The 25,515-nt window shown below is 39.4% G+C and overlaps 1 protein-coding gene across 17 annotated transcripts in view; it reads left to right on the top strand.

Moving 5' to 3' along the window:
• Positions 1 to 25,515, top strand: part of ROBO2 (roundabout guidance receptor 2) — a 485,452-nt gene that overhangs the window by 446,127 nt on the left and 13,810 nt on the right. For 9 of the 17 annotated variants that reach the window (XM_054847400.1, XM_054847337.1, XM_054847439.1 and 6 more), the window contains 3 exons: positions 860 to 1,120; positions 4,346 to 4,560; positions 19,048 to 19,218. In XM_054847400.1, coding sequence (XP_054703375.1) covers positions 860 to 1,120; positions 4,346 to 4,560; positions 19,048 to 19,218 — 647 coding nt within the window. Of the gene's footprint in view, positions 1 to 859; positions 1,121 to 4,345; positions 4,561 to 14,221; positions 14,405 to 19,047; positions 19,219 to 25,515 lie in introns of all 17 variants that reach the window. The other 8 variants (XM_054847356.1, XM_054847298.1, XM_054847318.1 and 5 more) reach the window with 1 other exon arrangement.

The raw sequence follows: 25,515 nt of genomic DNA, 5'->3' as shown, positions 1-25,515 counted from the left end.
GCTGGTTCTAGCCCTGATCAGATGTAGCATCACCTCTTACACCTTTGGTATAAGACTAAAAATTGAACCGCAAAAACCTATCAGAATATCTCATACGTGCAGAGAGAAGAATTTGCTGTTGAAGAATATTGATAGCTGTTAATCTTTTAATTTACTTTGGGCAGGTGTGATTAAAGTGTTCAGAAATTTAGCACTGTCTAGGTAAGTCCCAGTAAATATTGGTTAGGAGGCGGGGTGCTGGCAGAGCGGTCAACGTGTGCTAATGTATCTCATCAGCTGGCGCTGTGACGTAGCATATGCTTAGGGTCAGTGCTGCTACAACATGAATGTGTTGCAGATCATAGTAGATACCTATAGGCAGTGTGGGAAGACCAGAATTTATGTGGAAAGTGTAGCTTTTTAAGCTACAAAATAAAAACAAATAGTAAATTTATAAACTAATAAAGGGCAGGATCGGAGTAAGGAAGTGCCTAAGTGCAACTATGTAAAGCTTGCTCTACCTCTTAAGAATGCTGCTATTTTCATGTCTAGGTCAATCTTCAGCACGTTCGCCTAGGTTAATGATCCAGGAAGCAAGTTAGTTCATTTTTGTTGTTGATTGTGGTGTAACATTATCTAATCACCATTAACAAACGTGATAATGGATCAGTAATTTTTTTGTTGCACAGCTTGTTCAAGTTGCTTAGCTGTTGTGGGCAAAATGAAACAGATTCAGTAAGGAGAATTTAAGCAATTATGACCCTATTTTCAATAAATGTTAAAGCTCACACTGCGTGCAAGGGTTCAAACTGTAGCAGAAATCCTGTATACCCTCTACTGACATCTGATATATACTAATTTTGCTTGGGTTTTATTTTAGATATGACAGTGATGGTTGGTGTCCACCTTTGCCAGTTCAGACCTACCTACATCAGGGCATGGAGGATGAGCTTGAAGAAGACGATGATCGTGTTCCCACACCTCCTGTCCGAGGAGTAGCTTCATCACCTGCGATCTCCTTTGGGCAACAGTCAACTGCAACCCTCACACCTTCTCCACGAGAGGAGATGCAGCCAATGCTTCAAGCCCACCTCGATGAATTAACTAGGGCTTACCAGTTTGATATAGCAAAGCAGACATGGTAAATGTTTGAAGGGGGCACCTGCGGTCTGGGAAATGAAAGCATAACAATAATTTATTCCTTGATGACATAAATATCGACTGCGTTCAGCAACATTTCAGTAATGTTTCCAAAGCAGTGAAATGAAAGAAGAAATAGCAAAACTGTATCTACAGTGTGAAGGCCTTAAACATTAGTAGGTGCTTTTTAAACCATAATGCTTCGTCATATGTTAAATCTTGGCTAAAAACATGTAAAAAGAATATTCCTCTGGAGTTTTACATATATTCAACTAAGTAGTTAACACTCACCTACCGACAACTCTTATACGGTTCAGAGTACTCTCTTTCCAGGCTAGCAAAAGCTATGAATTTTTTAGCCTTTTAAAAAATATTGAGGTTCTAAATTCCTGATTAAAAATAATGCTAGTCACCTGAAATAGCAGTGTAGGAGCTTTTCCCCTGTGTCACATGAGAACGAAGCATTTGCATCACTGACTGTAGTTTGAAATACCATGAAAATTTCTGATTCGGAGGGAAAAACCCAGAAATAGCAGGAAGGAAGTTGTTAGAATTTACAAAATGGATCTAGCATTTGAGAGTGCTTTATGCCTATTTAAAGGAAGAGCAAGCAAATACCACAGTAACATTTCCCCTGCAAAACAAACAGAAGCAATCTCTTCAGGGACAGAAAAAGAACTTGTCAACTGCACCAGGCTGGGGATACGGTGAAGGTCAGTTGCTTTCTGGATGTTCCCTAAGCGGCAGTTGTCCTTTTACAACTTTTCTATCCAGACAAAGCCCACGAATCTCGGAGGAGAGGAGCAGAGCTAGTTACTGAATGGCGTGCTGCCAGCAGAGGAGCAGCCTTTCTTCGCTGGTAAATAAAGCCGCAAAGTTATTCAGCTTGAGCTACCATAAATAGATCAGGCAGGTAGGCAGACGGTGCCAAATCAAAGCCAGCTGTTTTCCCTGGACACCGTCGAAGCCTCGAGGCTTGTCTGCAATCTGCACTCAATCAACAGGGTACTCTGGTCCCTCTGCAGTGCCACGCTGCCAAGCACGGACCCCGGCCTGCCTGTGGGACAGACCCAAATCCCAGGCAGCAGCTAGACCTGGCCTATTGAAGGTAGCTGACTTCTGAGCCAGCACACAGATGCATACCCTGTCTGTACAGTCAATCGCTGCTGCATTTTGCAGCTGTTACCCTTGCTACGCCCTGTGAACCACGGGTGCCAGTCTGGGAGCAGATAACGTAGCAGGACTCTGTAGCAAAGCCTCTTGCAGCTGACGGGAAAGGTCTTGCTCCCTTTTTGGAGAAATGAAAATTGTTTGGGAACTTTCATAATGTGCTTAGGAATACACAGATTTTCACATCGCTCTTGTGTAAGGTCACAGTAATTGAGCATGAAACTCTGAAAAACATAGAAGAGAGAAACTGTGTTTTCATTCTAGGACCTTATAGCAGGTATTGGGGTAAATATCGAGGGTGGCAAATACAAATGATTTCTGCAGTAGTTATGACATGGAATTGTTTAATATTTTGATAATGTTTGGCAGGATGCATATCATGCTGTTCAGCAAATGCTGTTCAAAGTCAGTGGAAAGTCCTCCATTGTCTTAAGTGGGAAGGAAGAGTTCTTAGTCGTCTTTTCACAAAGTTAACCTGTACAGATAGGTTACTGTAGGAGTAATAGAAGAGAAATATAGAGACAAGACAACTAGAAATTTAAGAAAGAGCACTTTAGAGATTACTGGAAAAGTACATAATCATTATGGCCTTGATCCAGCAAATCACTTAAGTATATGCTTAACTACAAGTACATGAGAAATTGACTTCAATTGTTCTATCATATGCTTAACATTAAGCATATACTTAAGTATTATGCTTGATTGGGAGCTAATCACACTGTTTATTGAGGGTTAGTTAGATGGTATTGCCCTTTAGCGCAGTGTTTTGAACACTGCATAGCTAAGAACCTAGTGTCCAGATAGAAAAGTATTCAAGAACTGCTGATCAGAAGGGGGTTGTATATCAGAAGGGAAGCATTTGCTCTGCAAATAAGCTTCAGAATAAGCAATAATTTAAAACCTACACCAAGGTGGAGAGAGATTTCAGTGGTACATAACATTTATGGTGACATTCTCAGATCCGATAGATTTACATTATGAAAAAGAAAAAGCTGTTTGAATAAAGAGAATTACTGCACTTATCAAGTGTGGGCAATAATACAGCACAAAGTTTGCATTGAAAATATATTAGAGCTAGGAAACCAAACAGGTGACAGTCGTAATTTTTTCTGTTATGCTGATGTCCAAGCAAGAGACCAGCAGAATCCTGGATCCTGTCCAGAGCGCTGCCGATTTGAATCAGGTCACAGCACCTCATGAACAGCCACCCAAGGATTCCCACATGCCTAAGTTAGCGATTTCAGGCGTGGTACATGCTCTTATGCCAAGGCCGGTCATGCCTGGGTCCCTTGGCACAGCTTGCTCTGTACCGGTAGTGCTGCATTGAGAGCTGATGGTTGTTCTTTTCCTCTCTGGCCTCTCAGAGACCACGCAAATGAAACTCCAAGTCCTGTGCTTGCCTTTGGCCATTTAGCTATCCTGTGGGTGGTTTTTATCTTTGTTTTTCTTATTTTAATTGTGATAGCTGCATGTAGTAATTTCACACATGCATGCCTTAATACTGCTGCAATTAAATCAATTAAACCACTCGGAATAAAGCAAAATAAAAAGGCCTCACTGATAATAGGTTCACTGGACTTGAAAAATTCTTCTGTCCTACTGGTCATTTCCTCCTCTTTAGGGTAAGTTCTGCTTAAGGGCACCGAGTCTGTTTAAGCAGAAGGAGTGAAATTTAATTTTAGCTCAACGTATGATTTGCAAGGTGGAATATTGGGTGAGACACTTATATGGTAGGTTGGGATTCAGATTTGTGCTTTTCCATACACTTCCTGCCTGATGTATGTAGCCTCTGCGTACATTGTTCCTCACCTGTAAAAGGACAACCTTGACCTTCCCCATCTTACAGGAGGGGAAATATATTGAAGACTGGAAAGCACGCAGTTACTCTGGTATTAGAAGCTATGATGAATAACTGAACTGACTTTTCTTGAGTTTGACCTAACAAGCACATTTTGTAAATCTCCTTCAGGACTTATTGAAAGACTTATCAGTTCTATTGACTGTGGGGTACAAAGTCTCGTCCATTCTGATGGTGTTTTCCTGTTTGTTTTTGTAGGCATATCCAAAGCAATACACAACCTCCTCAGGCTCCAGTTCCGCCCCTAGGATATGTATCTGGAAACCTTATTTCAGATTTGGAAACAGATGTTCCAGATGATGATGATGATGAGGATGATATTGAAGAAGAAACTGTAGAAATCAGTAGGCCGCTAAGAGGTCTAGAGCATACTCCAGGCTCCAGTATGGACAATCTAGACAGCTCTGTGACAGGTAACCAAACACAGCTAACAGTGACAACAACTTGTTCCTAACAGTAAAATACATCATCAATCAAACACTTTCTGAGTGAAAATTTATTCCACTCTATTTCTGTAACATTTAAAATGTGTTAATATTAAACACTAAAGTTAAAGAAGGATTTGAAAATACTTTGCTTTGCTGCAAAATGATAAGAAAATTCATGAATTTTAAAAAGCTTTAAAGACTTGAAAGAAAACTCAATTATATCCTAGCTTTCATGAAAAGTTCAGTCTACTGGAGAAGCAAGCCAGTTACATAAAAAGGAGGGGGAAGACCTTGGCTTAGGAATATGTAGTTCATAAATCAGGAGCAGCATAAAAATGTTATCTTAAAGCACTTTCAGATATTTTGCTGGGTAAATGCTTTCACGGATGAACACAGGGAAGTTCAAAGACTTCAGAATAAGTGTAGTTAGATCAGCACAACATTTATTTGTAGAGTAAATACAACATTTATGTAGGAAAATGTGTATTTCGAACCTATTTTGTATTGCTGAATTTAGTAATTGTTCATTTTCAGTGAAGACATTTAATTATACTGACAGTCCTTTCTTCACTGCTTCCTGCCCCTTTGCATGCCTTGGGAAGTTACAACAGGGTTCACCAAAGGGCACCTGGAAAGGCATGCTAAACTAATGTACAGAATCCGAATGAATAAAATCGTTGTTGATGAAATGCAGGCAGTGAAGGATATTTTTTGAAAAATACAGATTTTTATATGGACATAATGAACTTTTTGTAGACACCAGTATATTTCCCTTTAGGTTAAACTTGGGCCTCTATATACTATACTGTATCCATAATGTACAGCTTTATTTGAGACCCAGATGTACATAACATCCATAGTTCATAAGAGCTAGCGGGTGCTTCTTCAGTCTTTGGTCTCTGCAGAAGAACACTGATTGTTAGCTGTACTTTAAGGGAGATGTGCTTGGTACAACTGACTACCATAGTGCTGCTGAATTTCATCTCATTGTTCCGGACCTTTGAAATTCCAAAGATTTTGCACCCTTACTTAAACATTGCTATTCTGAAGACACTGCAGGAATATGACAGTGATGGAGCATCAATACCTGTAATTTTCTTCTTTTTCCCTTGTTGAATTAAATAGTGTGTAGCTTAATCCTACTTTCCAGGTTTTCCTTTACCCTAGGGCCAGACTGCTTGCCAATCTAATTAAGATTTAAGAATTGTATCTCTGCTGCTGCGATTTGAAATCCAGATCCAACTGAAGGCCATAGAGTTAAAGTTTAAATCCTTGAATTGAGAAGGTTAACTTATTAGTGCATGAGTATGTTAAGTCACTTCGCTTGAATTTCTAGTCTAATCTCCTTCAGGCTATAATTCTGCATATTTTTGCATATCTCACTAATGGCTCAGAAGCCTTTCCATTAGGAATGCAGTAATGGGTTTGCACTGGTAATACAGAAATAAATAAAAAAATAAATCGGGTGGCTATATATTTTCCGGTTGGTATGGATTAATATGTCAACGTTGAAATATCTCTAAATCAGAAAATGAATGTTTTTCACATTTGCATTTTCACGTAATATTTTGGACCACCCCACCTAGGGCGAAGTAAGGCATAGCTGCGTTTCTGCTCCGATTCATAGACTTCTGTGCCTGTTACAATTTATCCTTTTATGAATAGCATTCAAGCTTGTTCTAATAGTTATAAATCTTGTTTAATTATTGGAGTGTTAAATATTTAACTATTGTAGTGTTAAAAACTTCCTGATGTAGTTTTTTGGAGGAAATTGGACAGAAGCTGGTAACGTAGACTGGGAGTGTACTTGAGGTAGTCTAAATGCACTCCCACTCTTTTCCACCACTATCTTGATGTGACCTCATCCAGCTGAAAATTAAGGTTTTTCTTTGCTTTTTCTTGTTTAATTACTACCTGGATCTGTTCCTTGGTCTGGTTCACCACTTGGCAAGACGTTTGCCAGGACTGCAGGAAGGGAATGTGCAGCTGGAAGGGAAGCAAAATGACAGGCTGCCCCTATAGAGAGTATAGCCAACACTGCGACTGGCTGAAAACAATTATGGAACTATAGCCTTACAAAAATACGGTGTTAGTCTAAATGATCGGTAAAATGGCAAACTCTCCGAATAACAAAACTACTTCTGTTTTTCTCAGTTACTATAAGGGTGAAACCTCAATTTTCTGAGGGCTTGTTTTGGATTTGTTTGTTTGTTTCTAGGGGTGGAAGGAAATTGCATATTATACTTGGGCGAATTGTTTCAAAAGAGAATTTTAATTTTTGTGTATCTGTTTCTGTTAACTCTTCCAGGCTGCACTTACTGGTGTTAAGGAGGGTATATAAGAAATTGCATTCATTGTTTCTAAGCTGTTTCTCATTCTTTAATTTGATGATTGCATTTAGACTACTGTAGAACAACTAAATTGTCCTTTCTTGCACTGAGAATATATAAGCTCCTTCTTTTCACAGGCTTTTTGGTGACTTAAACCAGCATTTTCCTAGGAATTTATATATACCTCATTTTCACTTCTTTAAACATGATATTAAGAAATGGAGGTAAATGAGAACAACTGACCCAGATGAAGCAACATTTCTGTTCATTTTGAAGCGCGCCCTGTGAGTTCAGAGTTCGTAAGAAATCTAAATTGACATCCCTCAGTCCAGACTTCCTCCGACCAGAGTTGCCGTACGGTGAGCAGGGCGAGTTTCCTCCCCCTGTACTGTCAGCACGCCTCAGCGATGCTTGAAAATACCCGCTCTCGGAGCGAAGTGGTACTTTGTTCTTTATGGCTGAGCTGAGATCGAGGTTTTCATCCAACGCCAAATGTGGGATTCTCTGAGGAGAAACACTGGCGCTGCGTGAGCCGAGCTCAAACTGCTAAATTCCTCGGAAACCACAGTGTTGCTCCTTTAAACTCTTTAAAAGTCAGGTTGTCTTGCAGGCCCTGGAGTTTTAGTTACAGCTAACTGAAGATTCAGACAAGGATTTAATCTGCGCTGTTAAGCTTTTCTCTTTGCAGGTGGCAGAGACATAATGTGGACGTGTGTAATAAAGTAAAAGGAAAGGAGGAGTGCACAGTAACTATATCTTAACATTTTCCAGATATTGCAAAGAAAACTCAAGGAGGGAGGTTTAGATTTTAATGTTTGTGGGATGGAATATGAAATTAAAGCCAAAGTTTTGCTTCATTCCCAGCATGGTTTGTTAAGATACCTGATTCTAATTTAAGGGGGGAAAAAAAAAAAGGAAAAAAAAAAAAAAGAAATAACTGAAAAGCAGCTGTAAAACTTCTGCTCACTTGACTTTTAATTCACAATTATTTAAGGTTGTTTTTGCTTTCAAAGATACATTGAAATATGTTTTTTCTTTTGCTTATTTTGAATGTTTTCCTTTGTAATGAATGTCTATGCAGAGTTATGGCATGAATGGTCATGAAGAGTCTGTTATATTATTCTACTTTAATAGACTTAATTAATTGCATATGATGACCGTATAAGAAATTAATTCTCTTCTCACTGAAATCTCTAAGAACAACACTAGGTTTTGTTAGATCCAAGTGTTATGGTTTGGGGGTTTTCTTTACCCTCTCCTTACCTTCGCCTCCCCCCAGCACCACCAGTGAAGCTGGTAGTGAGAGAGCTGTTACGTCTTCAGTCCTGGTGCATTTTGACCGGGGGGAGAGACACAGCCGTTAACTAGCATGGAAATTAGAACAAGCCCTTTTCTGCCTAACTGATACAAACTGATATAAGCAGAGAGATATTCTTGTAAACAGTGCCATTGCAAATGGACAACAAAATTATATTTTCATTGAATAGTATTATATAGATCTGAAATTATAAACATCTCCATAGGCTGTATAGGTCAGCAAGGAAGAAAATCCGTCATTTGGTATGTTTTGGTCTTGATTAACGAATCACTGATCACTGTCTGTGTGGTAAAAGCTGTTCATTCATTGTATCTGAGCACAAATGGAATAATTCTTGAAAATTGCACGAAATCATTTTCACGAACCATATTTTACCATGGCAGAGTTCAATATTTATATTGATTTGCTTAGGGATACCTATTGCAAAAGATTCTATTTTATAAGCAGTTAGACAGATTGCATTTAGTAGGAAGAATGTGTTTCATGGATTAAATATGTGCTCAGAAAATAGGAAACTGCTACTTTTTGTATCTCATAAAAATGGTAATGCAACAATTAGCAGGGTCATATTATAAAGCACAGACTTTACTCTAGCTTAATGGATCTAGGGATATGCATTCATCAGCAACGATGGATTTAGCATAAAACGACATGTAAATGAATTGATGACTGATCATAAATTAATTTTAGTGCTGAAGAAGTAATAGAGACACAGCAAGATGCCACTTTATCATAGTATTTTACTGCTCAGCAACATTTGAGCAACTACTTAATGTTCTGTGTGCATTTCTTTTCTAACAGCTTGAATAAATTTGAGAAATTTTTGTGCCTTTCAGCAATATGGAAACCAAAAAATCTAGAAAGATTGAAAATGCAAACACAAATAAATTTGGCTAAGTGGCATAAATTCATTTTTCATTAAATGTTTATGAAGGACATTAATTACGGTTGGACCTGCGAAGTGCCAAATATGTATGTATGACATTTACCTCCTTTTGTTTAATGTTTCCTGCCCCAAAATAAAAATTTTAAAAGTTAAGAGTTTATTTCAGGGGTATACATTTAGATAGTTGGGCATTTATGGCAAAGTATAATGCAAAGTATAAGACCAGGTCTATTTTTTGCAGTGTGATCGTATTTATATTCGGCATTCAGCCCCTTCTATTACTCTTTCTTATTTTAATGGTACAATGACTATCGCCCCTTTTATTCCATGACTTCCATCAAAATCAATGGACATGCTTTCTTGTCAGTCATGACAGTAGTCAGATATATGCAAAAGAGGATGTCTTTCTCCTGTAGAAAGGCTAAAGGAATTCTGTAACTGATTTCAGCAGAAGTAGCATCAGTCTCCAAGGACTTCATCCGTACTTCACAAACCTAAGCAGTCTAGTCCTGTTCCATCAAAAAACCTGCAGAGGAATGGGGGCTTAATATCAGCATGTGCTTAATGGTCTTGGGAAGGAAAGCACATAAGCATACACATACAAGTCTGAGTGACATCATTTGTTAACTTTAAGCATGCACATAGAGTTTGGTACATACAGAAAAGTATCTAGTAGAATTTTCAAAAGTGTTGGGTTTGTTGCGAGCAGCTTTTACTTCACAAGTGCATTAGATTTTTTTTTTTTTAAAGTAAAGCAAGAGTACATTTTACAAAGAAAAATAGCATTTTTATTGCCTGCAAAATGCCACTAAAACCAGTAGCATGCAGTCTACAAGAAGCCAGCACCTCTATTCCCCTCACCTTTCCCTGAGAGCAAAGCAGCTTTCTGTTTGCATTAGCACCAAGAGATATTTTATGGAGCAAGAAAACAGAGTTCAACTTTTCACAGAGTTGATTTTGTTCTGCATAAAGCATTTACTGCTGCTGTCAGCAAGAGTAAAATTTACAGTTGCCAGAAAGCGTAAAAACTCAAATGTGCTCTTGGAGAACACATAGTGAGCTGCATGTAAAGGAGACACTAAAAGCCTGTTTCATTCCATTTCAAAATGCACAGTTGATCTGAAAGGGACGTCAGCATCTCTTATTCTGCCTTTATTCACAGAGAAACAAATGTGCATTTGATTTGGAAAACAAGAGGCCAGTGGATGCCTTTAAACAAGCAGTCACCACGCGTGCCATGTTAATGCAGCTGCCTGGTGGCCTGAGGTGCCCGGGCTGGGCTCCAGCGCTCCCATGCCGTCTGGGCAACGTCCACACCTCCGGAGGGCAAAGCAAGCCGGGGTTTTACTGCTGCAGGTTTTGGTGGGGAAAAAAATATTTATGCAGGGAAACCAAATAGCTCAGGAACCAGTAGAAATAATGTAGAGATTTCACCTTTAGCTACCTGGTCACATACAGCTGTGGGTGCTGTATATGTCTCATGGTAGCTTGCTGACTTCTGCAGTTACAGAGAGTTTTGCCTCTGCTTCCAGCAACAAGAAGTATCATAGAATCATAGAATCATAGAATGGTTTGAGTTGGAAGCGACCTTAAAATGTCATCTATTTCCAACCCCCCTGCCACGGGCAGGGACACCCTCCACTAGACCACGTTGCCCAAAGCCCCATCCAGCCTGGTCTTAAACACTGCCAGGGATGGGGCATCCACAGCCTCTCTGGGCAACCTGTTCCAGTGCCTCAGCATGCTCACTGTAAAAAACTTTCTTCCTTGTATCCAATCTAAACCTACCCTCTTTCAGCTTAAAACTGTTGCACCTTGTTCTGTCGCTACAGGACTTTGTAAATCTCTCTCCATCTTTCCTATAAGCCCTTTTTATGTAAGGAAAGGCCACAGTAAGGTCTCCCCAGAGCCTTCTCCAGGCTGAACAGCCCCAACTCCCTCAGCCTGTCCTCATAGGAGAGGGGCTCCAGCCCTCTGATCAGCTTCTCGGCCCTCCTCTGGACTCACTCAAACAGGTCCGTGTCTGTCTTGTGCTGGGCCCCCCAAAGCTGGACGCAGTACTCCGGTGGGGTCAGCTGTGTTGACATCCCAGCAAAGCTCACATCCCTACGAGAACTGAGCTATGCTTCCAGCCTGAGAGGCAGTCCCTCCTAACGCAGCCGCTGGAGGAGAGGGGAAGGGGAAGCGGTCCATGGGCCGAGCGCGCTGTTCCTAACCTTGCTAATGCTTTCTGTCCATGGGAATGCAGAGGAGCTCAGGAACAGGGCTTTCCTATAGCATTAGCCTGAAAAAATGGCAGTCTGATAACAGCACTCTGCTGATAACTAAAATTTAGCTATTTTTAGGAAAATCTGGCGTGTCTATGAGTGTGTAGAATGATAGGTGTATGCACACATGTTGGAGGGAGCATTATGGGCTTTTGCAGAGTTTTAGTATATTTCACGCTTATAACGTGGATTATGTTTTTGGACTGGATGAACTTCAGTCCAGCCCTTCAAAGAGTAGATGAAAAATAGCAACTGTTCCTAGTCATACCCCAAAAGCGTCCCATCCAAATTTTCATGTGTATTCTATGTTATGTGACCAGTTAGCAAACGGACACAGCAATGCGAGCAAATGGAAATTCCAACCTAAGTTCCTTTAAAACATCCATAGTCTTATGCCTATGATACTGAAAACCATACCTGTTCTGCACAGTATATGTTTTTATATATCTCTGTGTAGAGTAGAATGTGTCATACAAAACCCTTGGGCCCTGAAACTAACAAGATGCATGTTAAATTTTTAGCACCCAAGTATCGTCCTTTGATATCTGTAGGTCTAGTTATATTTTTATGTTTCAGCTTGTGCTTACATATTCTGCAGAATATGTCGATAAGCAATTGTTTGAAAATGTCCTCAGCTATAGCATTTCATTTTCTTACGTCTTCATGAAGTGTTTTATCTGTAGTATCTCTTTTCATACATCATCAATAACTGTTGCTGAGCCTTTTTACTCTCCATTCTCTATGATGTCCTATCGCACTTTGATTGTTAGTTCAGAAACTGTCTTCTCAGAGGAAATTCAGTTTTAGCCTTCCCTTGCTGTTATCCAGGCTTCCTTACATCTGTCTGCATCAGGTCGAGTCTGTTTGGAAAATAACAATTTTATGTGTGCTCTTGGCAAGCAGAATCAAACTCTGTCACTCTCTGTTGCACTTAACACATTTTCTGCCTGTCAGACCTCCGTAGACCTCTTCGGGTTCTTTTCTTGTATCTTAGGAGTGCATGGACTTTTGTTATTATAGCCTGCCACTTTGCTGACATTAAAAAGTTTGGCCACTGCGGCATCACAAAATAATCCATTGTTCTTGGGCTTTGTGGTGTAGCATGCTACTGACTAAATTCCAGTATTCATTTATTGTGCTCATGACTTATTTGTGTGGGATATTTTTAATATTTGATGCCACTGTTAGTTAATTAGCCTATCAATTTCATACTAATAAGCAGGTCATTATTGATTTACCAGTTAACAATTTTGAACAAAATAATACTTTCTTGGACATGGATTAAAAAAGGCTTTGAAGAGCATGGCTGACACTGCTACATATCTTATGTACATTTACATAAATTCAGCTGCGCTAACTGAATAGCTAAGTCAGGATCATGATGTATCTCTCCACATGTGTCTTCATATCTTTGAAAGCCAGTTCTCTGCAGATTCTCATGGGTTCACTGGGCTTTTTTTTTTTTTTTTTCCCCAACATATGCACGCCACTGTTTTTAAAAAGCAGATTTCAGGAATTTCAAGATAGGTGCCTGTGCTATCTCAGAACCATGCACTATGTCTACACAGCCCCATGCAATGCCATGCACCAGCTCAGGTCCCAAAAGCCGGCTGGCAGCTCTGCACCTCAGCCGGGCTTGGCAACTAATTAGCATGGCTGTCCTGCTCCGGGAGCAAAGCTAGGCACTTGGTGCTAGCTAAGTTGCCTTCGCCTCCTGCTCCACTGCACAGAGTAGAATTACCCTGTGACATTTACCCATGCTTTTTAGAAGTACAGAACACCATCAACTCCGTCTGAAGCTTCAAAGGAAACAGAATTTCAGTACTTTGAAAAAAATCTGAACTGAGCGACAGCTTTTGGAAATATACTGTACTGCCACATTGGGTGGCTGATAGATGCTACATGAAGTGGAAAAAATAAAAGAAAGTATACATGAAGAGCAATTAAGATGAACCCTTCTTTCACTGTTTTGCTCTTTACATTTTAGTTATGTCAAGATTTCTATATTTCTTTCATGTGCTTTTTCTGGTATCTGGTTTTCTGACTGCATTTATATGATGATATTATCACTTTCCTCTCCTGCAGTGGTGGTACTCCATAGCTAGAAGGTACCATGAGGCCAGCATTGGCTTAGTGACTGACTCGGTATTAAATCTGCGTATATATTTGCTCTGCTCTTGAATGTTAATTATTTCTTACCTTTTAAAGAAGTAACTTTAAGCCACTAGAATGAACTGCTTTCGGTCAGCTTTCTTCAGGCCGTTAAAACTGCTCAGCTATTTTAAGGTTTTGATAGAGAAAATGACATAATGCCAGTCTTGTTCAGGATCGCTCTTGAAGCCCATGTCTGACTTCAGCCATATCCACCGAGACTTACACTCGTGCTGTCCTAAATTAAGACTTCATTTTGCAAATATCAAACTAGATACTGATTTATAATGTCAAGTAAAAAAAGAAAAATCACATTCATTTCAATCCCAGGGAAAATCTATTAACTTTCAGAAGAATTTATTATGGAGCCCTCATATTTGTAGAGAATATGTATCGTTTTGTTTACAGGATGAAAGCAACGTGGAGCAAGCTGTGAATGAGATCCCACTTAGCTTTCATAGTGCTCTTTTGTACCAAGCTCTGTCAGATAAACTTTGGGTTTCCTGTTGTAAAAGGACGTATTAAGTGGGTCTTTAAGCTTTAGATGAATACTGCTCTTTCGTACCAAACTCTGTCAAATGAATTTTGGGGTTCCTGTTGTTGAGAAAGGACATATTAAGTGGGTCTTTAAGCTTTAGATGATCAAAAAATATCAAACGTGCACAACTCACTAGACCCCTACATTTGTTTTTAGGTTCAATGGTAAATGGATGGGGTTCTGCGTCTGATGAGGACCGTAACTTTTCTAGTCATAGATCTAGTGTAGGTAGCTCCTCAGATGACTCGATCTTTACCAGCGGCAGTTTTGCACAAGCACTGGTTGCAGCAGCAGATAAAGCTGGTTTTAGGCTGGATGGAACCAGCCTGACGAGAACAGGTTTGTAGACTCAAAATTGATGCTTTCTGCATGAAGGGTGTCTCTGCCTATTCTTCTCTTACTTTCAGTGAACCTGCGTCTCACACTTGTCTAACATGCATGGAACAAGGTGGATGGAGATATTTTTATCAGTATATTTTAAATGAAACCTTCCTTGCATTATGTTTCATTTTTAGTGATTTGAAGTAGTGAATAGCACAAGCTTTTAATCCGCACCTTCCGTCTGCTGCAGTTTCCCTCTGTGCTGACTCTGCTATAGATTTACTGATATATGCTCTGTTTACTGTTTCGGTGAAGAGATCACTAATTCTGCCATGCAGTCTTTGATGATTTCAGTTTTTGTAAAATCTCCTCACAATCATTCACATTTCTAGTGATGAACATCCTGTTTAAACTGTTATCTCCATCCCTGCTCTTCTGTTGCATCTCTTCTTGCAAAAACGTATTTTTCTGTGAAGTTTTTCTAAGCATGGGGTGAATCGATGTGCTTTTATTGTTAGTAATACAAACTGTTTAAAAGCCTTATTAATAAGATTTTTAAAAAACCAATTCAATAAATTAATATGTTTTGATAAAATCGAATTTTAATTATGCCAACTGAATCTGCCAAGTTAAATGTAATACAGGTAAAACGACTATTGCTTTTGAAAAAACAACCAATCTTCTAAAATGAATTAATGAAAAGTAAACGTAACTTAGTTCATGTTTTTAAAGCTCCATATGCTTTATTTCTAGCAAAATGATAAGCAAAAATGGTTTGTATATATTCTGGAAAAAAGAATGTATTTGCATTTGCTTAGTCTTATCAAAATAGCAAAAGTAACTAATTGTTTAAATCCACAAATCTAATAGCAAAGTACAAACCTGGGTCACGTTTTTGTTATGCTTTTCTCAGCTGATTCCTGCCCATAGGTCCTATAATGTTCCTATCATTTACAATATTTTACTATTAGTCTGGTATGAAGTCTATCCTTCAGTAAAATGTGTGCATTTATGAGAAATGTCTCCACATGTTAGGGCTGAAAACCGCAGGCTTTCTGCATGCAGTGACTTCATGGCAAACACTGTCTTTTAGGAATGCTAGGAATGAAGAAAAAATTGATGGCAAAGTCCCGTATCACCAGCAAACTACAGGGTGAACAGATACAGCTTTTCTCAAATCACTGGGACTTTTGCCATTGCCTTTGGTCAGACTTAATCATCATTAAAAGATAGTTATTTCACCATTAAAAGTAGTTAAAACCTTCACTTGCTTCCTGCACTAGTGGAAAATGGACGGAATAAATCTGTTTCATCGTTTTACAAAAACACTGCAAAACAAAACCTGATGTAGACCTCACTCATCTAAACTATAATTTAAAATGTCTGTTTTGCTTGAAGAGTCTCCTAAACAGTCTGGAATGAAAGGAGCAAATCCTTCCCAACCTTTTTTTTCTTTTTTTTTTTTTGGTGTTGTTCTTGGCCTCAGTAAAAGCTAATGCAAAGATTCACCCAAAGTTAATGTCATTTGTATGAGGCCATTGAGAAGTAGAGTCCGCCACAAACACACACATAACAAAAGTAAATGGACACACAAACACATAGACACTTTTAAATAAATATAATTTCTTATTGTAGCTATGTCAATGGAAAGTACAAGGAAAGGATGAGAGCCCTCTTGTCAGTTATAGTTTCCTAGCTTAATTAGGTTACAAATGCACTTCAGTACTTGCGTGTAATCCCTCAGACATGCTATTAGACTTTAGGGTACAACAACGAATCCAATGGTTGTGGTAGACACTTTATGATGATTACCTTCTTACTCTTTTAATGATCCAGCAGGCGAAACGGAAAACAAACAGCCCTCCCCTCTTTTTTTCTTTTTTTTTTCTTTTTTTTTTTTTTCTTCCCCCCCCCCCCAAAAAAAAAACCCTCAGCAAATGGGAATAACTCCCCCGTGCTTACTGCCGTTTCATTACGACACGATACCTCCGAGGGCAGCGTGGATCAATCAGACGTGCCTATTACCGACCTCCTGCACCACAGCAAACCCTACTTTGTGTAAAATGGTGTCTAGAGGTGGAGAAGCAGCAGTACTATTTCTGTTCATTGCTCTGGAGGGAGTCTGGAGGTCCTCACTCTTTACTCCTTTGCAGTCTGGACAGTTATTTTCACCCATTCAGAACAGCTGTGAAATATTCTCACTGGTGTGAAAGGAGAAGTCCAGCTTGATAGCCTCACGTGGGTGTGTTTGATTGCCAAGCATAAGAGGCACTGGTAAATCCTGCCAGACACTTTGATTGCAGTTTCCAGAAGCCATCGTGTGATTTGCCATGAAGTTCAGATAGTTTCCTTTTTAACACCCTTGGGAAATTAAATCAAGAATTAGTGGATTCATCCTTGTCTCCACTTATACACACACTAAATCTACTACAGAGTGTCTGACACTGCTCGGCAGTTCTTACTGGAAGGGCTGCATGCAAATACAAGATGTTGTAATCAGTTATTAGGTGCATTGAAAAATGTGTTTTGGGAGCCTGCACATCATTTGTGTTTGCCCCATGTCAGATTTAGGTCAGTGCTATTTATTTCCTCTCATTTTCATGGAGGGATAAAAGAGAGAATGTTTGGTGTCTGTTTCTTTTTCAAACCAACATTCTGAATGAATAATCACATTTCTTTAGTCAAGAAAATAAGTGTGCAGAATCCTCGTCCTGCACTCACCAGTTGCACTTGCACGTTGCGAGTTTATTTTTGCAAAACATCTGTGCAATGTGCTGTGAGCTAGGATGGAATTTCAAGCTCATATCTCAATTTCTTTGCATTAGTGATCTTTTTTTAATTTTTAAATGAAATTTTAATATTTTGTCTGTTCATCTGCTTTTTTATCCTTATCTATGAAACAAGGGCTTGATCACTTGTCTTTGTCTGGCTGCAGCTGTGCCAGCTATAGAGGTTAATGTTTTCAGCCTTCCCCCAAGTGCTTATTGCTGCTTTCTCCCAGTTCCAGAATTAGCTGCTTGGGTGGGCGTGCTGTAACTCATTTCAGTTAAAATGAGCCAGGTTAGCCGGCATACTTTTCATACCGTTTAAGTTCAACCGGGCTTATTTTGGTAGGGGAGAGTTAGGGAACGTCCACGTGAGGGGTTCAAATGTGGTAGGCTCCAACAGCTGGCAGTGACATGGGAGACAAGCCTGCCTAAGAGCAGTGTCCTTCTCAGGGTGCACGTCGGTCAGAAGGTAGACGATCAAGCCTGAGACAGTCAGGAAATCTCTGAAGTCAAATGCTGAGATGTTACTCTAACATGTATGTATTCATGTGAAACACCATGTTAGAGAGATTATGGTTAATTTTTTCACTTTGCCTTCTTTGCACTGAGAATATTTTAAATAGTGTAGCAGGTAGCGTACTACTCCTGATTAGGCCCATCTAGATCAGGTCGTAGGAGATGGCATGTTAGAAGTAAGCATATCTCTTGAAGGGTTTTACTAGAAGACAACTCACAGCAGGGTAGACCCTGGTCTAAGTTAACCAGAACATAAAAAAGCTCCTTACTAGCTTGCATTCAGTTCACCAGAAAAATAAGAAACTGCCATTTTGCCACTTCCCATCAACTCTTCCAACATTTTAGCCTACAGTAGCACTGAAAGAGAAAAAGTTCTGACTGGCTTATACATTTTCCACTGCAGATAGGATTAAAACAAGTAACAATTTTAAGTGCCAGTTCTAAACAAGTTAAAATGTTAACATCCCCAAGATACTCGGTAAGAATGACATACAGATGAAAAAAAGAAAGTAAAAGAGGGTGATCTTTAGTTTTCATCAGTTGTTATTAAACAATAAGCCTAGTTATGTTAACTGAATAAATATATCAAAATAAGAAGGAGTGAATGTAGTAAATGAACTGTGGTTCTATGGTTCCTGCCATGATGCTTTTAATAATCTACTCCATAGAACAGCATCAAAGATGTTATTTTTTAATAGAAATCATGTAGCTTGATTAGTGTATATATATATTAGTGTGTGCGTGTATATATATACACTCAAATCTGAGTAAGAAATTCAGTTGGAATACATCAGTTTTTTAACATAAAAATACTGAAAATGAACAGGAAAATTTTAGCATTTAAATATACCCCCTTTTTTATTTCTCAAGAAAAGAGAGCCCTTAAGTATACAAACCTACACTGCTACATAGCTTGCAAAATCTGTTATGTTTATCTCACTGGAGTTACTCCAGATATACAGTGCATATGGGAGCCCCTAAAATGCAAATCTGGCTCGGCAAACATGAAGGTGGAAGGCAGGAGGAGATAAATTTGATATGATTGCAGAACTGTTTTCCTTCCCTGCTCAAGGCTGAGGAGTTGTTATGACACATCTGTTCAGCACACAGGGCAGGTAGGAGTTACATGGCATACAGTAGTTTTATCACAACAGATGGAATGATTTTAATTATAAAAGTTAAAGACAAAAGAATGCCAAGTTTCTCACTTCGCTTGTTGTGGTGTGTCTTAAAGCAGTTGTCATCAGTGGGTACCTCGAGGGGACACTTGCTTGCCTCTGAGAATTAGACCAGATTTAATGTTTTGGAACAGACATTAATAGAACAGCCCGTTTCAAGGCAATAACATTTTTTCATCTGGTTTCTCTTTTTTTTTAGGCAAAGCATATCCTTCCTCTCAGAGACCTCGGCCGAGCAGTCCTTTTTCTACTGACAGCAACACCAGTGCAGCTGTCAATCAGAGTCAGAGGCCGAGGCCCACTAAAAAACACAAGGGAGGACGGTTGGACCAACCCCCCTTGCCTCATCGTAGGGAGGGAATAACAGACGGTAAGTGTTGGGGTGACGTCCCTGATGATAACCTGCAACAAGCAGGTGTGCAGAGTGGGAGAACATAGGGCAATCTTTTAAAGAATATACATTATGGTGAATTATTTGTTTGGTGAAGTAGGGTCCCCAGGTTGCCATGTGAGCAATGTTGCAACGCTAGCAGTGTGCAGCTTGGCAAAGAGTCTTCAAGGAGCCTTTCTTAGTTTCAGCTCTGAACATGTTAGCATCTCTTAGGTTTTCTCAGATCTCAGTATATTTCTTACCCAAAAATGACTGCGTTGCACATGAGTTGACATTAAAAAATGGCCTGTGGGTAATTTTACATTAAATGAAAGTAGCCACCACCAGCAGTAGCAGTACGCCATGAATTCCTAAGGAGAAGTGAAGCGTAGAGCTAGTCCCACAACGCTCTGTTTGGTTTGTGCTGATTTTGACAGCCACCCAACAGCTACAGCAATACGTGCCACACTTTTCTCATGATTCTGCCTCATGTCTTGTCCATGCTGCTTCATTCCTGACTTCCACTGACCACAGTGACTTTGTTTCCCTCTCTGACATCTCCACTTCTCTCAGACCACTGCTTCCCATCAGGCATGTCTGTTCTGCTCTTCTAATGACTAAGATCAGCTCAGTCTTCCGTTATCTTTGTCTACCCCCTCTTGAACTTGACAAAAGATGCAATTGCTGCCTGTTACTCTTTGAGAAGGATCAGATATGAAGGTGTCTGGCTGGCTACCTCCCCCTCATTTCTTCTGATCTCTGGCCTGGCCCCTGTAGGTGTTGAAATGATCAGAGGGGAGAAGCAGGCAAATGGAAAAACAGCATTAAAAGAACCACTAAGGATATCTGTAATGCCAGGCAGATGGAGACGTGATCACTTTCCTCATGCTGACCTCTCTTTCAGTGTTCAAGGCGGGGCAATTCTGAAAGCTAGACTGTCCCATCTGTCTCAGTGGCTCTCGTGACACTCTCTGGACCATGGGAGTGGGTGTGATGCCAGTGAGTCTATCTCTTAATCTTAAGTACACTTTGACAAATCTTCCAGTGTATGGGGAAGGTGTAAAAATTAAAAAACAAAAAAAAACCAAAACCAAAACAAAAACCCAACACTTTAGATTTTAGTATAAACATCCTCCTTATTCTAGTAAAAATTACTTGAGAATCATAGAATATCTTGAATTGGAAGGGACCCATAAGGATCATCAAGTCCAACTCCATTATCTTCTTCGGAGAGGTAACATAATAAATAGATTTGATAGAGAATATGTTTGTTTTGATTTATTTATAATGTGCCATTTATTATGCCAGGTACATGTATTAAATATATTAACAGCTTGCAAGGTGGACTGTGGCCACTTAAAACCACCAGAGCTCTCCTCTCAGTCATGTTATCAGGTGTACAGATACAATTTTGCAGTATGCTCTGACAGAATCCTGGTTCATCAGACCACAAAGGTGGAGAACAGATTCCAGAAGTGAAAGTGTTCTCCGAAGGGGTTATCGTTACGTCTCGTGCTCTATGGCACAGCCTCACTACCATATTATTTGGGGAAACAGCTTAAAGTAGCTTAGACTCCACTCGTATGGATCTGAATTGGTTTAAACATTAATTCTCTCCCCTTCTGGATATATTCCAGAGGCCTCCCTGCTACACAGATCCATTAAATAGATGTGTCTACGAGAATAGTAACTGGAAATTGTGTTTGTTGCTTGTGGTGCTGGCAATAGTGTTTCTGTGCATACGTTGTCATCCCTTCCGTGTGGCGTATCCCGTCACCCTGAACTGTTCAGCTTTTGGGCCACAAATTCTCTGTACATGTGAGTTTGTAGTGCACTCAGTATTGCGGGACCTTAATCCTCCTGCTTTTGAGTACAATTGCTATAGAAATGTTTAACAGTAATGTAGGTACCAGAAAATTAATGGGAATCCAGTTCAGGTCATAAGACAGATGGAAGTGTGACTCCTCAGGGAGTGACTCCATCATAAAATCTGGCATTGTTTTAAATTAGTGAAAGAGATCAGATTTTAAAATTTATTTAAAAAGAAGATTGTCCTATTGTCTTTTATTTCTTCTTTACAAAATGTTAATCTTACTGGAGTTTCTTTCATATATTTGAGTCAGAATACCAATGATATACTATTTCCTTCAACAATCCACCTCTCAGACACAGGCAGTAACCGTAACAGCTTTCAGACCCCATTAGCCTGTTATAAACCTTGTCTGTTTATAATTTTTATATAATAATTTACAATTATACAGTAATAATTGGTCTGTTATAAACCTAGTCGAAGTGCTTACTATATGTTCAAAAAATTTATGAAGTCCTCGAGTAATAAAGGATCCTTTCCCATCCTCTCTTACCACAGGAACAAACAAACACAAATTGTACAGTATTTCCCCTTCAACTCTTACTGAATATGAGTCATTAATGTGTAACGGCAAGTCTGAGTCATAGCTAAATTTGCAAAAGAGCATTTGTCAATTAAGGAAGCTAAAGATTGCTGCTGCCACCTGTGCGTATGTAAACAAACTGAATTTAGGAACCTCTAGTATATAGAAATTGAAAATGGTAACTGGATGTTTTGTGTGGAATATTGCAATGAACTTTACAAAGACTGACAATACCACTATGCTTAAGCTGTGGTTAGAAAAAGCAAGTAGGAGAATCTGGGACAGATCCAGCAATACTGAGCCCTAATCCAGTCCGGTCCATTCAACCCTGGGCTGTCCTGTTTCAGCAGGAAGCATCACTATGCATTTTCTCCTGGTTTTGAGATGTCTCCAATCCATTCCCTTACAACTGCTTCCTCTTGGATTTGTCATATGGGAACATACTTGGTTTGTCAGTCATCTTCAAATTCCCAAGCTGGCTGAGTCCTAGCATCCTGTGTTTAAGTCTCATCACGTACTGGATATCTGTCATTTTAAATTTTCATTGACCAGCTAAGCTCCAGCCATGTCCTTTCTCTGCCCTTTCCCGTACACATCCTGAGCACTTCCTCCTTGTTAACTGTAACTATGTGGGACAGTGCAAAAGATGTAAGAAACTGTAATATTTAACGCATAGCATACAGATCCCAGGCTATGTAAGCATATGAGGGTACAACTTCATGATTATTTTTGACAGCAATCCACACAAATTCCCTAAAAGCCTACTTCTTCATTTTCTTCGGTCTCAGGTCAGAATCCTCTAGATACTGACTGTAGATTGAGTCTTCATATTTGTCTTGCTGTACAACTTGCTTTTTAACTTTTGCATCCTAAAAGATCATGGAGACAACAGCAAATCCACAGAGGAAGAATACCTTATGAATTCCTCAGGTGATGAAAACCTTCATTCTGAACTCACAGTCCACCATAAAAAGGAAATAGGAGATTTTTAGTTCTAGTGCTCAAGGAAAAAATTATTTTCCTGGAAACAATATAGTCATGAATTGCAAAACAGTGGAATCTGTCATATAGGTGATGGCATGGTAACTGAATGACTGAAGTTAAAAGCTCTTCCTTAGGTGAGCATGATGTTTAAAAAAACCAAAGAGGAGGCAGAAGGGAAAAATGGTTAGGGATTAAAAAGGAGAACTGGAACTTAAGACTTTTATTAGCTTTGCTACTGACTTGCTATCGTGTATTAAAAATCAGTATTTGCTAAGGTAGATCACTGTAGAGAAGATACTTACCTTCTGATGCTAGAAAAATGATTCAGAGTCTTATTAAATATCGCAGTAATTATCACCCTTAGGAAAACCAAATCACTGGCACAGGTAGGAAGGGATGTCCTTATACTTGTAGGTTGTGCAGCTTGCTGCTTTTTCCAGTTAATAGTGAGAGGCTGTGCCAAAGCTTGGCTAGTGCCTGAATCATTTGGCCAATGCTCTGCCTTCTAAAGGACGGCTGGAGTAATCCCAGGCCAAACATCCATCTGCCTCTTATCAGGCACCCTGATATCCTACAGCTTCTCAAGCACAATCCCTCCATTACTAAATCAATAAGACCATCACCTCCCCACCAATGCACTTATCAATTGCCTTGCAGATTTGATAATCCTGCCGTTAGAGGCTGCAAGTGGTAGTCTGGATGACATCCCACTGGCCTAGTAAATTACTAGCTCAATGTAGGTTTCCAGGTGTTTTACCTGGCACCTGGAAGATAAATGTCATTTAGACAGAAGTACAGTGATAATCAGTGATACTGCTCTGGGTATCCTCACTGAAAATCCTACTAAGTCCCTACATTTCTAGATTCAAAACTTCTCTGCAGTGATTGACATGATGGAATTGCCTCTATGTGGTAATAAGTCGACCTGTTAGGGACTGAAACTACTAACTTGTGTTTCCCCTTTACTAGCTGTCAAAATGCCAACCACTAAACATCATGTATGCGCACGCTTGCAAGTGTGTGTGGAGACACGTGCACGGTCACATATGGACATGTTTGGCTGGGAAGTGACAAGGAGAGGAGAGGAGAGGAGAGGAGAGGAGAGGAGAGACTGTTCTCTGTGACACTGGCGGAAGAAACTCATGACACCAGATACACGGGGTCTTTATGCCCAGGCAAGATAACAGAGCATATTTAGTAATTTACCCAAAGCAGATGATTTACACTACAAGATTTAAGTTGTAGAGCAAATAAAAAGCCACATTGCCAAATGAAGCTCTCTTCCAGCTTCTTTTATTAAAAAGGAAAGGTAGGTGTTACTGTGACAATCACCCTGAGTAAGAAGGTGAAAAAGCAAACAGTTTAGTCAGGTGATGCTTGGCTAGAATTAGTAACCGTTCTTACAGATCTTCTCAGACATGTCTAACACAGTTCAGTAAGTCTGTACTCAGGCTGGAGCCAGCTTGTATTAATTCCGTAGTACCTGTAATTCTTCTAGAATTGTGTGAAGCTTCAGTAGATAAATTTTATTTTTCATTTCAACTCATCCACAGATCTAGAACACCCAAAGAACTTTACAAACATGGTTTGTCATTTCACTTCTATGCATAAGGCAATCGTTATGCCCATTTTGCGGAGCAGTAAAAGCAAGAATCAGGTTAGCAATACGTCAGCAGCATAAGTCTACAGTAATTCCAGGAGTTGCAGCTAGCTCTAGAACATGCAGTACAGTCAGTTTATGTACAAAACTCCTTTCCTTCTCGGTATCTAATTAGTGACAACTATTAGACAGCCATTTCTGGAGAAGGGTGCTGTATGTTAAGAAGTTTAACACTGCAATAATTTTTTTTTTTTTTTGCTATGATACTACTTAAAAATTTGTTTATATTGAATGGTAAATATTTTATCTTGGAAAATTGCCTTGTCAGTTGTCATGTTATGACTGTGTTTATTGGATTCAATGCATCTCCATAAAGTGCTTATAAATCACAACTTCAGTAATCTCTATTTCAGATTGCATAAGCAGATGCCAGTGTTGTGGTTCTGTACATTAACTGGTTATGATCGCAATAAAATCAATTATAAGAAATGCCATTTTGGAAGCCAACACTATAAAGCAATTTTAACATTGGCAAGCTCCCATACCCTCCTGCTTCCACCTACAGTAACTCAAGTATAGTCATTGTCATGAAAGGTCACATCTATATTCATAACTAAAAATTTTTCAAATAAATTAGTGCTGAACATAAAGCATACACCAAGCTCACTGACAGATTATTATAAGGCTGTTCTAGCCAGAAGATAGATAACTTAATCTGGGGTATAGCACTTCAGCTGTGAACAAGGTACGGGAGCAACATCAGATACAAATTCTTTCCCTTGTAGTCACAGATAACCCACAAGTCCTCATTTTTATCCATAAGAGGCAACATTGCCTGGAATGACATCTCAGCAACTTTGGAAGCATTTCTGCCCCGTATATGAGGTATAAGTATCACCTTTAACAGCAAGGACATGAAAAAAAGTCTGTGTAGCATTATATAAAGCCGGATTACAGACTTCGAAATAAATTCCCTCCAAAGGTCTCCTCACCAATTGATAAAATGAATTTTAGTTTCACTAGATTATAAACATCAGACTCTCCCGCAGACAAAGCAGAGGTTTACTTTTCCATGCCTGTTATCGAGTGAAGTTCAAATCCTTGATAAACCTTCACAACACTAAGATACAAAAGACTAGAAAGCAGGACAGACCCATATCTAGTGTAAACTAACATAGGTTTAGTGAAGTTGGTGGGGCTGCACAGATTTATTTGGGCTATGCATTGCCCAAAACCAGGACTATCAACAAGTGTTCTATGTATAAAATAGGTATCTGATATGGGAGAGTTTTCATTACAATACTAACGGTGCTTCCCTTT

Source organism: Grus americana, chromosome 1 (assembly GCF_028858705.1).
Source record: "Grus americana isolate bGruAme1 chromosome 1, bGruAme1.mat, whole genome shotgun sequence".
NCBI classification, from domain to species: Eukaryota; Metazoa; Chordata; class Aves; order Gruiformes; family Gruidae; genus Grus; species Grus americana.
Note: the sequence above shows the minus strand (reverse complement) of the source record. Positions and strands in the feature narration are given on the sequence as shown.